Genomic DNA, 22001 nt, shown 5'->3' with positions numbered 1-22001 from the left:
GGAGAGAGAGAGAGGGATAGAGAGAGAGAGAGGGAGAGAAGAGAGAGAGAGAGAGAGAGAGAGAGAGAGAGAGAGAGAGAGAGAGAGAGAGAGAGAGTGAGAGAGTGAGAGAGTGAGTGAGTGAGTGAGTGAGTGAGTGAGTGAGTGAGAGAGAGAGAGAGAGAGAGAGAGAGAGAGAGAGAGAGAGAGAGAGAGAGAGACGTAACTGACTACACATTAACCATTCAGCTATTGGAACAGATATTTTCCTTCCTTCAAGCAAGAAAAGAAAGTCAGTCAGAGTAATACTGCTAGTGCTTAAGCCTAAAACCCATGAGGTGGACAGCACAGGGAGCGAAAATAAAAAGCCATAGTAGTTAATGACAGGTCAAAGACCCTTGCACAGCTGGAGTATGCAATACTTCAAAATAGGGATGCAAATTATCGATTAATTCATTAATCTTTAGTTGATAGCCTTATCGATCGACTTACGATTAATTGATAAGCGGCGTTTTCCCCCCGAAATCTCAATGTTTCTCGAAAAAAACTACTGAATCTAAAAATTTTAATTAAAAATTGAGGTAAAATACCACATTTAAATGAATTCCTATTTCAATTCTTTAATCCAAAGGTGATTTAAATATTCCCACTATTCACACCCCTCTTCACACACACTCTTCACATGCCCATTTCACCTGGGTCTCTTGTCAGGTGGATTGTCGATTAATTGCGATTAATGTTTTTTAATTGATTAACGCATTGATCGATTAAAGTCGATTAATCGATTAATCGTTTGCATCCCTACTTCAAAAGGAAAAAGTTTACAGCACACTTGTTTGACGAGTTGGCTCTGAATAAAAGAGCATTAAGTAAAACAAGTATGCGGTAAACTTTTTCCTCTTGTAGTTAATGACAGTGTTGTGACATGTGCACTCACTCTGGTGCCCTTGTCTCCAGGCTCTCTGGCCATAGAAGTCCAGCACTCCTGCGGCCGTCTCCAGGGGGTCGGGGGCTGGGTACGCCACACTGGCCTGCAGGGGCAACACATAACACATCATCACAAATATAAAAAACAGAAATACACTCAGAGAGTGCAGACCTCCGCTAAGGAAGCTGTTTGATAGAACAAGTGACTATGTTACACCTTAATTTAAAAGTCTATCTTCCTTTTTTGGGGGATTTTGACTGGAATGTCAAAATTTGCCCCATCCCGCAATGGTGTAGAATCTTTGTTTTTAATTCTGGATCCGCATTGCCACCAACATTTAATCACTTGTTCTTTTTCTCATTTCCAACAACTCCCCAAAATGTCATCCAAATCCGTTCATGACTTTTTGAGTTATCCTGACACACAGACAGACAGACAGACAGACCAACATGACCGAAAACATAACCTCCTTGGCGGAGGTAATAATAAAAAACTCCAACAGGCACCAGCTGTAGTTGACATGGCTATGGTACTGGCTGCTACACCGGAGAAACGTAAAAAAACAAAACAAAACAAAAAACAGTTGGAGTTTCAGAGACGAATACCAGTCATCGATAAGCTTTTTGCCCTGCACATTTACTCTGTTAATTAAGGCCCTTAATGTCTGCACATTTCGTGGAAAACAACAATCTTTACAAGTTTTTGTTAACAAAACAAGGGGAAGGACTTTCTTCCAGGAACTTTGCAAAACAATTATTTCTTACAGCCCTTTGTCAACGTGGGAAGTGCTGTTTCAACAATGGCATACTCATCCACCAGAAACTGCCGAGTTGGACTTGGTAAATAGTTAAACAGACTACTATTGAGCCATGCATGTGACCAGGGATCTTTAACCAAGACCGGCCTTCATCAACAGTCACCAGAGGTGGCCTAAGTAAAAGTAATAATAAAAAACCTTCCATAGTTTCCTTCGAACACATGTAACTTTACTGACTAACTGGTCTACAAATACAATGAAGCAATGTACCTGATTGTGTATTGCTCAGATCAAATTTGGGGTTTTTCTTTTTGACAATAACAATAATGTTTAGCTACCTCATTAGGTACAATGGAGTAAAAGGTAACTGCTATGTAATATCATGTGCTAGTGTTGTACATGAATGTAATTTTACTTTGGCCACCTCTGACGGTCATCCTGCATGTTTAATGAAAATGATTACATTCAACATCACTATGTACATCAGAGTCATTTAACCCATTAAGACCAAACAGGTCAATTTTCAATAGAGTTGTCAACTCTGTATAAGGTGATGCAGCTCGTCTTAAAGTTTGTGCTGCACAGATGCTGTTACGGGTCTTAATGGGTTAAACTGACTACATTTCCATCAACTCCAGCATTAATAAGGCTAAAAGAGATGCTCAGCTTAAGTGCGTAACTACTACATATATGACCAAGGAGTTCAATCACACCCGACCACAGCTCACAAACAGAGTTCAAGGGTCATCCTGCCTGTGAGTGGTTGGACGGTGCTGCCCCTACCTCGTGGCTGCAGAGCTGGCTGGCCTGCTGCTTCCTCTCCTGGGCGTAGCACGCCGCCTGCTGGTAGTAGAAGCCAGGGTTCTGCGTCTGGATGGCAGTCAGGCCCAGCTTGATGGCCTCGTCAAACAGATCCCCAAACGACTGGAACCTAACAAAACAGTGTGCACTCATTACAGGGTACTGTTCCACGAACAAGGTTAAGTTATAAACCTGGCTAAGTTGACCAACAGGAAATGATAAAATTGCTAATAGGTGGTGCACAGGTGTCATTTAGCAAAGAAAACGGGGACTGCATGCTCTTCTATTACATGATTTACCACTCCCTAAGGGTTAATGGGTGGTTGATGTGACGCCTTGTTTTTTCATAAGATTGGTTAAAAACCTACAAAACTGTTATTTTTCCTTTAAAAAAGAAATGTCAATGAAAGAAGATGTGGTACATTATGTTTCATATTAGTCTTAGATGAGAAGAAACATTTTTGTTAAGATTCATGTAAAGGTTTATGTCAAATATCCTGCAGTGTGACTGTAACATTAATGAAACCAGTAATATAATATATATATAAATTAACCAACAACATTTTGAATAATGTATGAAGCATTTGCCATGATTGCATGAATATTAACTTTATATTAAGATGTATAAATGTGAAAAAAACTCAAGACAGTAATATTAACTACAAGTTCAATTTCGTAACACAAATTGCGTCCTGTGGGGTGACATGTATGTCAATGTTTGTGAACGGGCAGCTGCAAGGCCAACTACAAAGGTCTTAAAAACTGGCTCCTAACCAGTCAGTACCTCAGTTATTGGAGAGTGCTGTGGGAGTTAAAGGTGACTATTAACCTCTTAATATGTCTTCAGATTGCAATGTTTCAGTCATGCAATGCTTAGGTTCATTTTATGGTGTCCTGTTGTGTGACTGCTCTTATAGAAGGAAAAAAGTTTTTTTTATAAATGAAAACAAAAACTAAGATTTAACACAATATCATTATAAAGTTAGCATGAGCTCAGATGTCAGTAATGTATATAAAAGGATTAAAATGGCATAATGCAGTGAATATCCTGTTTTGTGACTTCATTTTCCTGCGGTGTGACATGCCTATGCAATGTGTTGATGCAGGACACATTTTCCCAAAAATGGCAAAAATTAGGCGAAATTCCACAGACCACTAAGTGCTTTATTTTTTTCTATTTTTTTCCCCAATTTTTTCCATCAATTTTTTCAGGAATTAAATTGTGTTACAGCCTTAAACGTCAACCACCCTAATATAACCTGGTTTACTACTCAGCCAGGTTCTTGGAATACTTTCCAGGTTCGCCATAGTAGATTATATTCTTGCTTGAAACCCATTATCAGGTGTAGTAGATTGCTGCCCCCCACATGACTGAAATCTACAGGAAGTGGAGGGCTAAACAATAGCTTAGTCCAATATAAATGCTAACAATGTAACTGCACTTAATTATCAAAAATAATTGGTGAAATAACTGGTGATTTCTCATGGCTTATACTCTATTGATACGTTTAATATCTACAATATATACCCTCAAAGCAGAAGATTGTAATTCTACTTCTCTCTCTCTGGCTCTCTCTGGAGGCGGACACACTTTCTGATCTCTCTCCCTCCCCTATCTTTTCCCCTGCCCTGCAAGTCTTGCTTTGTCCTGTTTGCCTACCCTACAGAGACTCTCGCTGTCTTGTTTTTCAGAATGGAATCAAACATGGATTTGATCAACTGGTCGATCATGATTAAAGTGGGTTCGGGAGAGCCCAGCTGTGCAGATGGGGACACGACCACAGGTGACGTGATGGATGCTTTGGCGGAGTAGCACGTCATGTGCCAGTCACTGATGGCCATGGAGCACATACAGGATATTTACTTTTCGGAACCAGGATTTCAGACTTCTTGACGATTGGATTATTCTTGAGCCTGATTCATCAAATTTGTTAAACCGTAGCGGCCACTCACAGCCCCAGGCTGCCTTGGAATGATTGTTAAGGTGGTGCAATTCTATTGGTGCTCAGACTTGTGGTTGTGAACCGTGAAGGTACTGGACTTTTGGACACTTTTGGACTTGTGGCTTGCAACTGCCAAATACTTTGTAGGATCCACCTCAGAGAGAAGCCAACGGAGTTGCAGTGAGAATGAATTGGATCGACCACCATATAAGCTTGAGCAGGCATGGAAAACTGTGGAATGCAAAAGCGCTCAACCCAAAAAACCCAAACAACGCTTATCTGTTTCGGTGCCCCTGTCTGCAGTGGCCTAGGCCAAGGTCAATGCAGGAGCAAACAGTCTCCCTGAAAGAACAACATGAAGACGCCTGGGGTTGTTTACTCTTCTTTACTCTTACTCTTGTTTACTCTTCTGTGTGACCCTCTCCCCCATCCAACGCCAACGCATTATGTCTCCAAATTGTATATTAATAATAATAATTTGAAGGCATGACACTTTTCCCCCTCTCCTCTCGATATGTTGCCATTATGCTTTCTTAACGCCGCCTGTACACCTGCCTGGTCCATGTCCACCCTCCCTTTGTCTGACTGTATTCATATACCCATGTAATGTACAGGTGGGTTGACTGGTGTTCTTATAGGCACTGCTCTGTGGCGACTGCACCCTGTGTGGTGAGAACAAATTTCCCCTTGGGGACAATAAAGGCTACCACGACTACTACTACTAATACTACTTATTAATATTTACGGTGCATTTCATTTTTTACTGTTTTTACTTAGGAAGGCCAACAACATATTGCATATGTAAAAATATCACAACATATCCCTCAAAACACATCAAAAAAACCCTTTCAAGACAACACTCATCAGCCACCCATAAGCGTGACATGGCTTGAGTCAACAGTAGTCAGACTAATAATCAGACAGATATGAAAACCATCTCAGCGCTTACTGTTTGGACATCCATGCAGTGTGTTCGAAAGCGAGCTCCGCACTCCCGATCTTGGTCTTGCACAGGTCAATGTGCTTCCTGAACTGAGCAATGGCATCCAAGGGGGTGTTGTGCTGGAAACACAGCCTGCAGATCTGGACGAAAACAAAAAATGGAATGCAATGTACGTTACACACCGTTGGTCTTCTTCCCCTTTTTGAAAGAATTTATTGCAACGTCATTTCGTCGCCCCCACAGACAGGATATGCAGTTATGTGTTGAAACACTCACATTTCTCTGCTGTATGTATACCATATACATATACCACAAAGCTGCATTATATTTTGGAGCTTTTTTGATGGTGGGGTTCAGTGCAAATGTCATTCTGTTCATGTGAAATATACTGTATATAAAATGCCAAACACCACAACATGTCTGAGAAAACACTGAATCTTGGGCGGGAAATGATTAAAAGCTTTTCATGCATGTTTTGCAGTTCGTTTCAGATGTGTCCCCATTATGAGGACAATGTCAGTCAAGTAAAGCATTGCATGAGCAGTACCTACCCAAGTACATTTGACTTATTATCTATACACAAAATAATCAGTGCTCTGAAGTTGCAACAAGGTTAGCATAGTACCATCAACACTTCCACTGACTTCAGACCCACCACTGTGCTCATATTCAATCAAACAGAGTCAACAAGATTGTTTTGTCTTCAGCTTGACTTCTCATGGCCTTGCATGCTGGCTTGGAAAATTAGCCTATTTGCTTAACATGATCAGCAGGATGCCTCGCTGAGCTTACCTTGTAGTTGATGAAGCCAGCCATGGTCTTGATCTCCAGCATGTTGGTTTCATGAGCACGTAGCTCGTGCACAAGGCTGTAAGCCGTCCGGTAGTACCTGCGGCAAGCAGAGGACTCTCAGTTTAAGAGGAATGTGTGAGGGGCTGTCTAACCTATATGGCAGGGCTATTCAAATGGCGGCCCTGGGGCCAGATGCGGCCCTTGGACAGCAAGGTTCTTCTGCCCCCCCCCACAAGCCCCTTCAAATACAGAATCGTTTTTTGGAATTTAGAGATAAAAGTATGGGCTCCGTCATCATGCTGAAACGGGACACGGGACGTTAAAATGCAGGAAATTACATCTAAGAAATGCAAAATTTTCTGGGGGAGGACCCCCAGACCCTCCACTTCAAAAAAGTCTGCCATATTTTTTTCATTTTTTTGACAGTCGGCAACCATAATACATACGTATAGTTCGTCCCCTTTACTGGGAGGAATTTGAAAAAAATGGCCTTCGCTGAAATATAATTGAATACCCCTGCTATAAGGAGTGCAGGTAAAAAAGTGCTTTCGGTGCATTTCATTTTCAAGTTTCCAGCAATGAGCACCATTCAGAAAAAAATTGTGCATGGTCAGACTTACTTGAGAGCATTCTGTGTATCTTGCTTCAGCTCACTGAAAAATCCAATCTTAAATTGATGCCTTACAAACAGCAACTACGGGACAAAAGGTGAGAGAAACAAACACAACTTATTTAAAGTTGTTCCGAAAGGGTGGCAAACACCTGCATCAGAAGATTATTCATTAGCGAGTTGAAATTAAATTGAATTTAAAAAAGAAAAGAAAACACCAAAGTTTGAGAAAGATGTAACACTAAATAGCTGACCTGGTGGGTTGTTCTATTGAGAAACTCCTTGTGAGACTTCACCCGTCTGATTTCAGTGTAGTAATATGTCTGAGCATGTTCATAGAAAGCATTCTCCAGCCTGCAGACAAAATAGAATCATAAGGAAAAAACACTTCATTGACATTTCTTTCAAATTTGACACATCTATCGCTACATTCTATGACCTGTGTTTTCCATTATACATGTAAACTAGAAGCACTCAGAGAGTGCAGACCTCCGCCAAGGAAGCTGTTTGATAGAACATTTGACTGTTACACCCAGGGCTATAAATTAACACACGCCAACACGCCAAACACGGGTGAAAATTCATTTTGGCTAGTAGAAAAAAATACCTACCCGCCTATTTGGCTAGTGGCGCCCGAGTACGGTAAAGTATGAACGGTAAACCGCTGCTATGACAAACGTTAGACGGCGAGATTTCCTACATTACCCATGGACACTAGCGTTAAGACGTAGCCTCCCACCGTGGGCTTTCCAGTGCAGCGATCGGCAACTCCATGCCGTTGCGCGCGACAGGATTGAAAACATTTCAGATGACCAGCCTGTCAGCTACGCTCACACTATTCTGACAGGCAGCTCTCCTCCTATGCTCCCGTCACTTTCGCTGCAACCTTTTTAACGTCACTACTGCTGCTACTAGCATGAACCGTGCTGTATCAGGCTGCCTTTTTGAAGCTGCGAGGGCCTGGCCATTTCAATAACAGGACTAACGCAGATTATGCATAGAGCTACTTCTGTATGTTTTGTACGAGTGATGAGAATGTGGCGGGGGTTAGAGCAAGGTTCTCTGTGTTGGTGAATGCCAGTAGTAATTGTAACAGTAGTAGTAGTGGCGTTAAAAAAGTGGTTGTGGAACGAAATTGCGACAAGCGCAGAGGAGGACAGCTGACGTAGTGTGAGCGTAGCTGTCAGTTGTCTTCTGAAATGTTCCGAGTCCTGGCGCGCGCAACTAAGTTGGAAAGCCCACGCCATCGGAAAGAAAAAGAATAACAAAAAAAAACAACCAACGACGAAGCTATGGAAGTAACAAATGAAGCGAAGATTCCCGTGATATTATTTACTTTTAGTTAAACATAGGCTTCTTGTCATTTTGTTGCGCATGGTAGATAAGAGCTCCTCCTCTCTCCTCTCCTTTTTCTCTCATCTCTGCTCCTTCCTTGGGTGTGTGAGGTTTAGTGTTTGGCTGTGTTTGATTACTGTAGGCCTATGTTAAGGTCTGTTATGTGAGTGGCTTGTGATATGATTCACGGTTTTCAGAGGAATTGAATAAAAACTAATGAAATTGATCAGGCCTAAGTAATGAAAGTAAAAAATAATGCAGAAGTAAAAAAAAATAGGCCCTAATGAAAAAATAGCCTATGCTTATTACATAGGCATATGCAGGCCTATAGTGTAGGCCTATCTGTGTTGTAGACAGTTGAACAAAATGACCATAATTTAAAAAAATAATTCGCCTAAAGCATAGTTTATTTTGGCGAGATAAAAAAAAAAAAAAATGGCTAGTTGAACTTCTGTTTGGCTGGTAAGAAAAAATGTCCACTAGCCAAATTGGCTGGTGGTGGAAAAAGTTAATTTAGAGCCCTGGTTACACCCTAAAGCCTGGCTCAAACTACACGACTATCGCGCCGATTCTCGGCTGAAAACCCCCCTTACGACAATCGCTGGAACGTTACCCCCCAGGACCATCGCAAGCGATTGTCGGGAAAGATTTCCTCGTCGTGAGCGACGTTCTAAGATAGAACTTTGGCAGCTCAAAGAGTCGCCGATCGCAAATCGTAGAAATCAAACAGTGTTTGATATTTGCGACTGGAAATAGAACGTTGGGCATTGTCTCGGTGGATGCGAGCAGCGACAAGATTGACAGTTGCGATTCTCTTCTAGTGTGCGGTGCACCCCGACGCCAAAATCGGACACACAATCGCTAGTCGTGTAGTTTGAGCCTGGCTTAAGTCTTTCGCCCTTCTTTTTGTGGAGTCCCCGCAATTCAATTTCTGGTCAGTAGCGGCGTCTAGATATATAGGCCAGCAATGGTGAATCTTTTAAAAAGTCCTGGTTCCAGTTTGTGAACCGAATCACCACCAGAATTGAATCACTGGTTCCTTGGGTCATTACTAACAACTCCACAAAGTTTCGTTCAAATCAGTTGATTTGTTTTTCACTTATCCTGCTGTCAGAATGTTTTAAAAAGTCCTGGTTCCGGTTCGTGATCCGGATCACCACCACAATTGAATCACTTGTTCCTTGGGTCATTACAACTCCACAAAGTTTCGTCCAAATGCATTGATTAGTTTTTTTGAGTTATGCTGCTGACAAACAAACAAACAAACAAACAGACAAACAAACCAACGCGACCGAAAAAATTACCTCCATGGCGGAGGTAACAAACAACATTTAGAGCTGGTAAATAGCACAGAGTACTAGAATAGCTGAGTCCTCTGACCTGATGATGTAGCCCACCAGGTGGTCGGTGTGGGGCAGGACGAACAGGGACTTCCCCGACAGGTCGCAGGCATTACACAGGGCAGCAGCACGCTCAGATGCCACCACATCCTCACCTGAACAATGGCAACAACAAGTAGTGTAAGCAATGTTGCTTTGGATAATCGGAAGACTTAAGAATTTAATTCCATCAGTGAAAAAAAATAGCTTTGGATTAAAACTGGAACTACCTGGAGGAAGAGGGGTTTTCTTCTGGATCAAGACCACAGCAACCTTGGTGTTTCTCCCTTGAAGACTTGTTCTAATAGAAAAAAAACACTGTAATTATTCAGGCTCATGAATTGAAAAATATCCACCACACTGAGTAAAGATGAAGTTAGAACTAATGTAGACAGGCCTGATATGTCCGCCTTTACAATTACTGAGTGTATTGCCTTTCATAACTTGTTGTAGTTGGTGCATTCCTAAATTCATCCAAGTTGAACAGACAACAACAACAACAACAAAAACAGTCAGTTGGCTGTAGCGCCCCCGTTGAGAAACGCTAGTCTAGACGAAGTAAAAGAAACCACATATTATAATTCCCTCAAGACAGACTACCTGACAATTTCCACTTTGGTGGCACATTCTGACTGTTTCTCCTTCCACTGGGCGTCATCCCAGTCCAGCTCATAGAAGAGAACCACCAGGGCTGGCACAAGGTTCAAGTGCTTATTCATCCAGCCAGTCTTCAGAATCCCTTTAGGAATGTACCACTCATATGAGGTTCTCTGCAGGCAAAGGGGGGGAAATCGTGGTCAAATACTTGATGGTCAGAACCTTGTAGTCTACAAAAACATTCTGGGTGGACTTATCCCCACATACCTTTGTGCGGCACTTGGGATATTCGTGATCTCCCGGCAGCACTTTGAAAGAAATGGGCACCCTGTCGGCTCTTCGGTTGGCGCAGAATGCATCCCAAATGGCCCTGTGCACTGCATTGTACACCACATCCAGACCCGTTAGCGCTACAAAAGCCATTGGCCTGCAGCACAGCTCGGGGGGCAAGTCCCATTGTGTCGGGCTCATCATGACAATAAGCAAGGATCAGATCTAGGGAAGACAAGCAAACGGTCAAAGAATATGGCAGGGAGGGTCACCGTTAATAACAATGTCTGTCTTCAGACCATCTTAAACAATATCCACACGAGTGTATCATAATTCCCTAGGTGATGCCAAACAACCGTGAGTACGACAAGAATTTGCTGGAGGGTTTTGTAAAAGGCCTGGATGAAATTGCCTGGACCAAACAGAAATCAGCTGACAGTCAAAACAAAGCTACTGCTATGCTAACGTCACGCTAAAATGGGCGTTTAACTCTGGTTTAGCGTTGATATGGGCCAGTGTCAGTGAATTCACACGTGGTATTACACCTTTTCCCAACATCTACCTCAGTAATGAATGCCTACAACAACACGAGCAAACTCACAAAACCCGTTAAGGGATCTTCAACACTTGTGTATCTTGCAAGACAGTTCAGTTAGCTGACTCTTGTCAGCGAAACAGTTGCTCACTGGGTAGCAAAGTTTACCTCTCAAATATGGAGTGATGTTCAAATCTGCGAGCCCCAGACGCGTTGAGAGGTTACATGTATACTACAGTCTTTGTTGTGCATTGACAAATCACATCGTCCTGCCTTTGAATTAAGTATATTGTAACGCGATGATCCACCAAGTATTTGGCTAGCTGGACACCTTTCCTGCTCTGGCTAAGCTCATGTGACGTTGTGGTTTCGAATCGAGAAAGCAGAACTAACAAGGCAGCTCCTTTCAGACCACCACTGCCCCCTGTCGTTTGGGGGGGAAATCCGTCACTGAAACGAGAAAAAAAAGTTACACTTCCGTCACATGGTATCAGGGAACGATGGGATGCTGCTATGTAGCTGGTACGATTTTGCCTTTGAAATGACAATGGAACATCACTAAAGGGTACCTCCTGGATGGTCAGCATATCTCCGGTTAAGTCAGAGGTATATGTCATCTGTGTTTGAAGCCGCTATTAAAGTGTGTTTTGTGAACATTCAATGAAAATTAACATTCAGTCAGTCACTGGCAGCAAACGAGCAGACAGTTCTCAAAGTCAACGGCAGAGCTATTGCACGCCGTGTGGTGGACGTGACAAACGCCCACTCTTCGACGTGCTGGGCTGTCAATAACGGTTTATTTGTCAACACAGTTGTTAATTGTTTAATAAACAATGGCTCTCGACAGAAAAGCGAGGCAGTGTTTACTTTTAATGTGGCGTGTGTCTCGAGCCGTTCTGTATGTTCCCACTGCTGTTACGAAACAGGTCGAAGGAACAATCTGTCAAACAATTCGTGGGCTTTCCCGAAACAATATTCCTCTTCCAGAAGAAAGGCACGACCATCGCGAAATATGTCAATGAATGGGTATGTTCGTGTGCCCCGTTAATACATAATGTGAATGAATAGGGTAAACACGCGCGGATTTTGTGAAGCATATGTCAAAATGCGTCCTCTGGTGTTTGGTTAGGAGCACGGTGTCAGGCTGTAATCCTGTTGAGTTGCCATTGCGATGAATACAAGATCTAGTTGTTAGATCAAATCCACGTTTGCTGCGGGTAAGGGCTTGTTATGACTGAACATGGGCGCGCAGTTGTAAAGTGCATCACTATTATAAAAGATGAATGAAAAAAGCATGTGTTGCCATGTAGCCTACAATATAATTAATGTAAAAGTTGGTTAAAAAAATGTAATTTTTTTCCCCAGATGAAAGACCTGCCAGATGGGGGTGAGTCGCCTAGATGTGATTTATAGAAGGCTTCTCCTAACCAAGCTCTTCATCCAAGGATGGGGAAAGCCAGAGGACTTAAAAAGGTATTTCATCTCGATTCTGAGTGTTTTACAAACTTGCAGTATGGAGGAAGTAAGCTTACAGCATATCAATACAATACAATACTGTATAGATGACTAGCAGAGATTGTTCAGTTTTTATTAATTAATTCATTGATTATTGTAATACAAACGTACAGTAATAGCTGAATTAACTACTGTGTGTGAGAGATTAACAAATTTATTTTCTTTACAGAAATTTGTGTTGTAAGAAATGTAACATCCTGTTGTTATCGTAGAATCTTTGAGTTCCGGAAACTTATTGGGGATCGTGAGAAGTGTAGGCACTTGGTTCCGAAGGACTATCCTGTTTATATTGATAAAGTAAGTTCAAATTGTTTTTCCCTTGTTTTTTTTTCTTTCTACAAATTCATACAAATACTGTTTTGAGTCATGCTATTAATTGATGCAGTTCAGAGACAGTCAAATGTTGCATGTAAATGTTGCATGTAAATGTTGCTCAAACCTTCACCTTGTGAACTCATTTTACATCTTCAGGTAGAGGACGAATCTGATTGTAAAATTCACAATGGCCATTTTATATCACCCTTGGAGGAGATCGTGCCTGGTGTTCTGCCAGCAGAGTCTGTAAAAGCCAGGTAAGCCTTTTTAGCGCCTGCAAGGCACGCTCAAACTCAGGAACCGGTTGTCTTTGGGTGTATGTCAAATATGGGTATCAGATTAAGTTGAAAAGACTACACACTCTATTCTTGCTCTCTTATTTACAAATGTGTATTGCACCAGGTGCAGGCTACACAGACAGACGTATTTAGGCGTTAAGCCATCCTCAATGTGAATATGACTGTGTAATGTTTTCATATCACGAGATTGTGATCAGTGACCTTTGACCATTGCCTGTCCCAAGATTCCAGTTCATCGTGCCCAAGAAATGGAGGAAGCACCACCCCGTGTGCATACACCTGGCCGGAACAGGTGACCACGTACGTAGACAGCTCTGTAAACACAAGACCCATAACAGTAACGTAGCAACGCAGTAATCAGCCTTTATGACCTACATTACAAAGCACTGTACACTACATGGCTGGAACCATGCTTCAGAATAATGCATGCATTTGTCATGCAATTTAGTTTTGCTCTTGTCATTTATTTACTGTTTACATGTGTGTCATAGTGTACAGACATTGCATAACACGCTGTGTCTCTTTCAAAACATCTTATCAAGTAGTGTAATGGCGTTTCCACTAAACGCCAAGTGAGGCAGATGGTAAGTAGGTATCCGACACACAGTCCAGCATCCTACAAGTAGTATACTAATGTTTATGATGAAAATTATAAGGGCTACTGCACTACATGACTTCATCTAAAATCCAACTTGCTAAACAAGTTATTGTCCCCTATGAGGGTGTGAGTCAACCCTCTGCTGTCCTCTGCAGTTCTTCTGGAGGAGACGCACCCTGATGGCCAGGCCCATGATCAAGGAGACCGGGATGGCATCGCTCCTCCTGGAGAACCCCTATTATATCCTTCACTTAATTATTCAACCAAGTGTTTTTCAGGAATGTTGTCTTACATATAGCCTTTTTTTATTTGTGACTTTGAGGCTGTTACTCAAAACAGTACCATTTCAGCCATATTTTATAATAGGGTGGCTTTATATTCTGACTACCTTGAAGATAATGGGTGAAAATTTAGCCATTAAATGACTCTTTGTACTGCCAACCACAAGTGGAAAGCTACCTATTTCCTTAACTATGAATTGCACATGGTTACCGCAAACCAAAAGACCAGCTGTAAGTATATTCTATTTCCGATGCCTATTGATTAATTCAACATGAACTGCGTTGCCATTCATGCACACTGTACTGTATGTTCATATCCTGTACTTGTTTCTTTTTTTTCTACTGTTGCTGACAGGCGGTCCAGTCTGAAGAACGTGTCGGATCTGTTTGTCATGGGGGGAGCTCTGATCCTGGAGTCGGCGGTGCTGCTCCACTGGCTGGAGAGAGAGGGCTATGGGCCACTGGGCATGACGGGAATCTCCATGGGGGGGCATGTAAGTCCCCTCCTTTGTGCTGCAAGTCTATTTATAGATCCAACCATGCCTGCCCAGTGCATGTGTGCCATGCCAAGCCATGCCAGACTTTTTAATCCAGGGGAAAGGGGGCACCATGGGAGGGGTGACTATTATAGATATCTGGACTGCAGGTCATGCAGGCCGCATGATACGAGGGCGATGACAGTGGTCGGAGCGACTGAAATGTTTCAAAGAGTGCAAAGTCAAACGATACACAATGTAGTGTAAAACCAATTTGATTGAAGCCCTATTTTAACATCAGCAAGCTAAAGAGAAGCGGCCTGGTGTGAAGATCGTATCTCGCATTCTTTGGATAACTCGTTTTGCAAGCTAGTGTCATGTTTTGAGTAATGGGCGACCTTTGACGGTTTCCTGCTACCTCAAATACGAAGCATATCTCACTAGAGAAGACATCAGAGGACATCTCTGCAAAAGTCGTCTACAATATACAACACAACTTTGGATTTAGTGGTTACTTCTTAGAACATTCATTAGCACATTTGTTCACAAGCATAATATGGTTGGAAAAGAGGGACTATTTCATAGTTGTGTATAGAAAAATGCTGGTTTCACATTCCATTGAATACATCACAATGGGACATTCAACCAAGCTGTGTTGTAAATATTAATGTAGTTCAAGTCCAACCGTAGTGGGTGTAGTTTAGTGGGCCACATTGCCGTGTATAGAGATGTTGCAAATGAAGATTTGACTGGCGTCCATGGGGTTTAAAAGTCCTACTTCTGACCTCTGCCAACGGCCTGTAGAGCAGGGGTCGTAGTGACTCCACTACTGCCATGGTGGTGATGGTGTTGTGAAATTTAAATGTTGCACTGGGCTGACCTGACTTTGCTAAATAAATGATGTTTGCTGTTGCACAGTGTATGTATGATTGCCTTACCTTTGCCTTTTGCTTCATTCATTGACATGGTTTTACCTTGCCTCTGCAGATGGCATCTCTGGCCGTCACAAACTGGCCCAAACCCATTCCTCTAGTGCCCTGCCTCTCCTGGACCACTGCCTCCAGTGTATTTACCACAGTAAGAATCAGAGCATGTTTAAGAAATCTACTGGAACCATAGCAAATTTTCATGAGCAACCTTTGCTTACATACATATATGTATGTTTCGTGGGAAAATATCACTATATGATCCAAGTGTGGATTGGCTTACCAGTACTTTTTTCCTCTCTTCCTATTTTTTCAATAACAAGTTGAACTCATTGAACTCAGCCTACAAAGTGTGTGACTATATGCATAACAGTATATGGAATTGGTGAGCTTTTAAAAAAATAGACATTTTAAAGACTTTTTAAAAAATCAAATGGTGATGTTTTATAGAATTTGCGCATGTGTTGTGTTCTTTTGTTTTGTGGATTTAATTAGTTTGGTAGTGAGGACTGCAGAGCACATCATGAATTTGACATGACTCTCCTCCATTTACACAGGGTATTTTAAGCAAAGCTGTGAACTGGAGAGAACTTGAGAAACAGTATGCCAAGCACACAGTATATGAAGAAGAAATCATCCGAATGCTGGAATATTGTGGGGTATGTTTAAAAATATTCACAAATGAAAATGTTATCGTATCAATGAAAAACCTATCCAAATTTTGAGCATATGAAGTGCAAAAAGACTGGAAGTCGTAACCTCTTGCAGAGCATCTGGGACAGATGTTGATCCTGACCTGGGCTAGAGATATGTACTCCCGCTATTGTCGGATTATCGTATTAAATGGCTTAAAACTAAAATGCTACTGCTATTGCATTATGGGATATGGTGTTTTTTGTCTGGGTTTTTGCGCCAATGTTTTAGTGGTTGTTTGTTGATAAGGATACAGTGGTTCTTAAAAAAAATCCATCTCCTCTTTCTGTCTTTATCTCTCTTTTTTTGTCTGGCTTTAACTTTGTTGTTTTTTTCCCTTTTCTCTCTCTCTTCTTCCCTTAATAGACCGATTCATTCAGGATGGGCCAGGACTTTGTGAAGTTCTCCCCCGGCAGCTTCGACAGACTCTCCAACATGGACTTTTCCCACGACCTCCTGGGCCTGCAGCACCAGAACACCGGGCTACATCAGCAGCAGCAGCAACAGCAACAGGCCACGGCCATGCAGGCCAGGGCAGGTGGAGCCACAGGTCAGTGAAGATGTGGAAATCAGAATCAGAAAGCCGTATTTGTCCTACTAATTGGCCAATTCATTTGTATATTTCAGGTCTCAATAAATAGGGTGGGTGAAAGTAGAATATTGGTAAATACAAGTTAATAAAGAGGCAGACAAAATCAGTCAGCAGTCGTACACACACATTCAACATCCTGTCAGTGGGTTAATTGCCTCCTTCACGTTGGTTGGAAAGTTGTAAATCCCGACCTTATGGCTCATTGTTTTGAAACTCGGCTGTCGGTAGACCCGAGGTTGTTCTCCCGACAACCGTTGTAAATGTGTTCTATTGCAACAGCTGGGGGCAACACAAATGTCTGAAAACACTAATATTAAACGAACTCTGAGTACACCGAAGTGCTCCAAGTTCGAGTTTCGGAACCCCGAGTTGAGTACTCGTTCTTTTGCACTTTCCTGAGGCGGAGGTCTGGGTTTCCGACAACCGAGTTTCAAAAGAATGCACCATTATGCTCTGGGAAAATAGCTTTCAACTCCATAGATATGTATAGAAGTTATGCCAGGAGATCGTCAGTCCTCCCTACCTTCTGACATGACTTGAAGGCGGCAATAGTACGAGATCAGCAGTGGTGACTGATGTGCTCTATACCTAGGTGGTGGTGGTGGAGGTGGTGGTCCAGTGGTGTCAGGCGGAGGGCTGGAGCAGGAGCGCTTGGACCACATGCTGTCGGCGGTAAGCAGCAGCACGCCTCATCTGGAGATGCTCCACGCCAAGAACATCTCGCGGGCAGCCGGCAGCCGGCCAGCAGCGAATAGCAAGAGAGGGCTGGGCCAGCGTCAGTCACTGCAGAGGGAGTCGCTCTGCTTCATGAAGGGGGTCATGGATGAGTGCACACACATCGCCAACTTCTCAGGTAGGTGTGTGTTTGTGTGGGAGGGAGGTGCTTGACACAAGGTACTGCTTGACCTCGGATGAAAGTTCAGAAAACACTACACACAGATTCCTGATTTTTTTTTCCCCTTTGTTATTTTCATGGAGCGAGCAAACAACATGTTTTGGTCAGTGCGTTTCGAAGAGCGAACCTGTAGATGCACAGGGGCAAAATGCGCTGTTTGCTCCAAGAAATGAGAATGCAAAAAAACAGTTATCAGTGTGCAGTGTTTTCTGAACTTTCATCCGTGATCAAGTTTCCTGCCTCAAGCCTTGTTCACATACAATACTCGCATCTCGCTCACTCGCCAGCTTGTCACTCGCTCATGGAACGTTCGCTAAACGTTCCTGCTACCAATTCATAAGCGAGAAGTTCCATCAGTTATCCAAACTCTGCATTCCAATTGGTTACTTGCTTAGTCGCCTCGCTTGAAGTTAAAATATTTTTAACTCGGAATCCGCCCACGTCGCATCGCTTGTACTCTCCTCGCCTATACGCCTCGCATAGACATTCTTTTGACTTCACTTGTTGAGCGAGTAACTAGCAGCAAAGTGTGTGAATGAGGCTTCACACCTGTGGTACTGAAGGCTTGTGCACAAGGACTTTCGTGCTCTGATTGACCTTGTGTTGTATAGAAGTAGTGCAATCCAACATGGATATAAAGCATGACATGATGCATTTTTAGTGGCGTGTCGTCTTGTCACTCTATACATTGCTTTGTCGCTTTATAACTGCTATTGTCAAGAAACACACTTTGATCTACACTATACTTCAATGGAAACATTGAAAACTAGACTGCCTGTGCAGTCGCCTTCGACTGCTTAAGGTATATCCCCGAAACGCAACGCTTCCAGTCCCCCATCATTCCTACCACTCCCGTCCACCATTTCGTAAACGTATATGATACATACAGACGTGACATGATGTGCATAGGCTTAAAACCAAACGACTATTGTGAAAATGAAGCAAAAAATGGGGCAAATGGTAATACTGTTTTAATGGTTCAGTGGATATACCACATTAGGTACAGTGTAATAACCAGTGTAACAATGTTTAATAAAATGTAATACCAGTGTAACACCGCCATTTTTTTTACTTACATCATGTGTTTGTGCGTAAGTGGTATTACATGGTATTGCATATTGTTACACTGGTATTACACTATATTACATGGTATTGCATACTGTTACACTCGTTATTACACTGTACCTGATATTGCATATTGTTACACTGGTAATAAGGTAAGCGTACCCATTAAGCCCATGTTCCCTTTAAGCCCACTTTCAACTTTGAGGTCAATTTAAAGAAAGGGAAAAGGTGAATTTTGTTGTTCATCACCCTATCCAATTAAAGGGTTTAGTAACTGACAAAATGTTTTTTATTGCAAACAAATCACATTTTTTATCGTCGAGTTATCCCCGTCCAAGTGAACCCAGTCTCAGGACTACTGACAAGAAGTTGCCTCAAAACTTTGCTGTTTTGGGACATGTCAGAAATCATAGAATTTCAGCTAGTTTAAGTGAAATATTTTGAAAATACTTTTATATTTAGTGAACTAAGAGGTAAATGTAATGATTTTTATATATATATACATGCAGTGTTTTACTAAATTATAGCATTTCCCTTCAAATGGAAAGATGTGTTTTATGAGCGAGCAAACGCCGATATTCTCTTGATACAACCACACACCATCTTTATCTTACTCTACCGTAAGACTTAAGGTGGTTAGGTATGAATTCTAAGCATATTCCAGTTTGTTTGGCATTGATCTTTAAAGAAATGCATCATGAAATGTTTTTGTGGAGTTGATTATTTCCATAAAATAGCTTTTTGTATAGGCGGGCTTAATGGGTACAAGGTGGGCTTAAATGGTACACCCCATTGAAATGCATGCAAGTTGGCATGCATGCTAATGAAAAATGCCTTTGAGGGACATACAAAGTGCTGTACAATCTGAAGTAGTAGGTCAAAAGGGCATAATGTAATGAACTAACAATAATCAATAAGAAAAAATACATTTCTCTGTTTGGATGAAGAATTTTATGAAGTATATGAAGTAAGAGATGCTGTAATGTTTAATTAGGTTTTATGCATTATTTTTTAGCAAATCTTACATTTTGGAACCATTTATGCCATGTAGGCTACACTGTTTAAACTCAACTCACACACCTCACCAGGTATTTTGATAGAGAAATAACAAGTGGGCTTAAATGGTACCAAAGGTACCATTTAAGCCCATTCAGACTTTTCACTTTTCTTGTAAAAAATCTTCATATTGTACTTTGAAATATTCATCAATTCAGTGATAAACATTGAGAAGAGAGGTAAATCTTACTATTTAAGAAATCATTTCACAAAAAAATTGTGTGAAGATGATTGAAAAATAAAGAAATTTAGATTTTGGTGGGCTTAATGGGTACGCTTACCTTACATTAGTATTACATGGTATTAAATATTGTTACATTGGTTATTATACTGTACCTAATATGGTAGATTCACTGAAATGGTGAACCATTAAAATAAGGTGTTACGGGGCAAATCAATCCTCCCAGTCAGAAGTTATGGGCCAAATGAAAATTCCGCCATTTTGAAAGTGTCGAATCAGTTCATGAACCTACCCTAGAGCATTCACACACAAAATCTGGGACAAATCCATCCACCCGGTCAGTAGTTATGAGCCAAACAAAAATTCGGCCATCTTGAATTCAGCCATCTTGAAAGTGTTGACCTCCCAACTCGAATCAGTTCATGAACCTACCCTACAGCATTCACACACCAAATCTGGGACAAATCCATCCACCCGGTCAGAAGTTATGGACCAAACAAAAATTCGGCCATCTTGAATTCAGCCATCTTGAAAGTGTTGACCTCCCAACTCGAATCAGTTCATGAACCTACCCTAGAGCATTCACACGCCAAATCTGGGACAAATCCATCCACCCGGTCAGAAGTTATGGACCAAACAAAAATTCGGCCATCTTGAATTCAGCCATCTTGAAAGTGTTGACCTCCAAACTCGAATCAGTTCATGAACCTGCCCTAGAGCATTCACCCAAAAAATCTGGGACAAATCCAAACATCCGTTCAAAAGTTATCGCGTTAACACGAAAGACCTTACGCGGCGGCGGCGGTGCACGCAAAACCATTACATCCCCGACGCTCCGCGTTTCGGGGATATAAATATTGTCTGTACCTGAATGCATGAAAGCATGAACCTGTTGCATGAATGCACCACATGATGCTCACCACACACCCTTGTATGTTTGCAGTCCCCGTGGACCCCAGCCTCATCATTATTGTGCTGGCCAAGGAGGATGCCTATATACCACGCACAGGCGTCAGAAGTCTGCAAGAGATCTGGCCTGGTTGTGAAGTGCGCTATCTCAACGGAGGCCATGTCAGTGCTTACCTCTTCAAACAGGGACTTTTTAGGTAAATCATCAAGTCTGGCCCACACACATTTTTGACATAATAAACTGCTTTATTATTGTTATTATTGTTGTAAATGCGTAGTTGACCGTGATGTGTGTTTGTACAGTGAACACCAACCATTACATACAACTGCAGCTGAAGGATCGCTTTTTTTAAATTGACTAACTTCTGCAAATGTTTTGTTTGTCTTCTTCTTGCAGGCAAGCTATCTATGACGCCTTTGACCGTTTTCTTCAAAAGTATTCCGGTCTTTAACATCGGACTTTTTGAACTCCACTAACAAGCTTGCTTTTAACTGTATGAGATAAATGCTGTGACGTGTAAAGTGAAGAACAGTGGAGACTTTGAATGACATGGGCCACCAACGGAATAATCTTGAAGGAAACCTATATATGCAGAGATACTGTGGTGCTTTTCTTTAGTATTCACTTATATTCATGAACACAGTATTTAAGGTCCGAGATGTACAGTTCACATTATCCATACGCCTTCCTACAACTTTAAAAAAAAAAAATCCATTGAGTTCCTTATCAGCTCCTTACCTCCCAATCATGGTTGCCTTCCTCAGTGTTTTGTATACAGACTGAATTTACCAGGAATTGCCTGGATAAGGGTTTTTATAAAATGACCATATTTTCGGATGAAAGAAAGAAACGGTGCCTCAACATTGACTGTTAAAGAAGGTTCTAGTTTACTCTAACCCACACTGTTCTGCTTTAATCCTTGTCCTGTTGCCATCACATTTTTTAAAACTCTTGTAGTTAGCCATGTTAGTATGGAATGGAGTGACCTACCTACCACTGCCAAATATTGTTCATAAAAGATGCCAGTATATTTTCCAGAAAAAATACATTTCTTAACCTTTACAGTACGATTACATGTTTTAATAATGACAAATGTGTGTCAAAATGCCAATAGTCATACTGACAGTTAAACCTAAAAACAAAATGTTCCTAAAGCACATGTCGTTTCGTTTTGACGCCTCTTCACTCTAAAATAAAAAAGAAAATTTAAAAAGAAACTGTTTTGTCTGTTAATTATTATGAATTTGGAAACATTTCAAGCAACTGTGTTGTATGCACGACCGACTGGTCTAAATTATGTAAACAATGTTGTGGGGATAAGTCAGACAGT

At 41.6% G+C, this 22001-nt stretch overlaps 2 protein-coding genes across 3 annotated transcripts in view; one reads left to right on the top strand and one right to left on the bottom strand.

Annotated features, from left to right (window-relative positions):
* trappc11 (trafficking protein particle complex subunit 11) overlaps nucleotides 1-11204 on the bottom strand; it is a 31191-nt gene extending 19987 nt beyond the window's left edge. The window contains exons 1-11 of the mRNA XM_063190642.1: nucleotides 11038-11204; nucleotides 10332-10559; nucleotides 10068-10237; nucleotides 9698-9768; nucleotides 9469-9583; nucleotides 7008-7107; nucleotides 6764-6837; nucleotides 6144-6240; nucleotides 5358-5491; nucleotides 2448-2595; nucleotides 917-1010 (exon numbers count right to left, since the gene is read on the bottom strand). Coding sequence (XP_063046712.1) covers nucleotides 917-1010; nucleotides 2448-2595; nucleotides 5358-5491; nucleotides 6144-6240; nucleotides 6764-6837; nucleotides 7008-7107; nucleotides 9469-9583; nucleotides 9698-9768; nucleotides 10068-10237; nucleotides 10332-10538 — 1210 coding nt within the window. The 5' untranslated portion in view covers nucleotides 10539-10559; nucleotides 11038-11204. The remainder of the gene's footprint in view (nucleotides 1-916; nucleotides 1011-2447; nucleotides 2596-5357; nucleotides 5492-6143; nucleotides 6241-6763; nucleotides 6838-7007; nucleotides 7108-9468; nucleotides 9584-9697; nucleotides 9769-10067; nucleotides 10238-10331; nucleotides 10560-11037) is intronic.
* Nucleotides 11205-11339: 135 nt separating this feature from the next.
* Nucleotides 11340-21888, top strand: abhd18 (abhydrolase domain containing 18). Of its 2 annotated transcripts, none has more exons than XM_063190722.1 (14): nucleotides 11340-11448; nucleotides 12235-12342; nucleotides 12597-12681; nucleotides 12856-12956; nucleotides 13223-13298; nucleotides 13752-13838; nucleotides 14083-14108; nucleotides 14233-14371; nucleotides 15341-15430; nucleotides 15837-15938; nucleotides 16339-16522; nucleotides 17157-17417; nucleotides 20705-20867; nucleotides 21068-21888. In XM_063190722.1, the coding sequence occupies exons 2-14, from the start codon at nucleotides 12251-12253 to the stop codon at nucleotides 21120-21122; spliced, it is 1461 nt and encodes a 486-aa protein (XP_063046792.1). In that variant the 5' UTR covers nucleotides 11340-11448; nucleotides 12235-12250; the 3' UTR covers nucleotides 21123-21888. The 2 variants fall into 2 exon arrangements, with proteins under 2 accessions (XP_063046792.1, XP_063046791.1); XM_063190721.1 differs by having other exon boundaries at nucleotides 11342-11475.
* The last annotated feature ends 113 nt before the right edge of the window (nucleotides 21889-22001 follow it).

Source organism: Engraulis encrasicolus, chromosome 23, assembly GCF_034702125.1.
Source record: "Engraulis encrasicolus isolate BLACKSEA-1 chromosome 23, IST_EnEncr_1.0, whole genome shotgun sequence".
NCBI lineage: Eukaryota > Metazoa > Chordata > Actinopteri > Clupeiformes > Engraulidae > Engraulis > Engraulis encrasicolus.
Note: the sequence above shows the minus strand (reverse complement) of the source record. Positions and strands in the feature narration are given on the sequence as shown.

Bases quoted from the DNA above. Each gene is read 5' to 3' on its own strand.
- abhd18 (XM_063190722.1), top strand. From the start codon at position 12,251: ATGGGGGTGAGTCGCCTAGATGTGATTTATAGAAGGCTTCTCCTAACC. The intron at 12,957-13,222 runs GTAAGCCTTTTT...GCCTGTCCCAAG, and splicing joins GCAGAGTCTGTAAAAGCCAG to ATTCCAGTTCATCGTGCCCA. The intron at 15,431-15,836 runs GTAAGAATCAGA...CCATTTACACAG, and splicing joins CCTCCAGTGTATTTACCACA to GGTATTTTAAGCAAAGCTGT.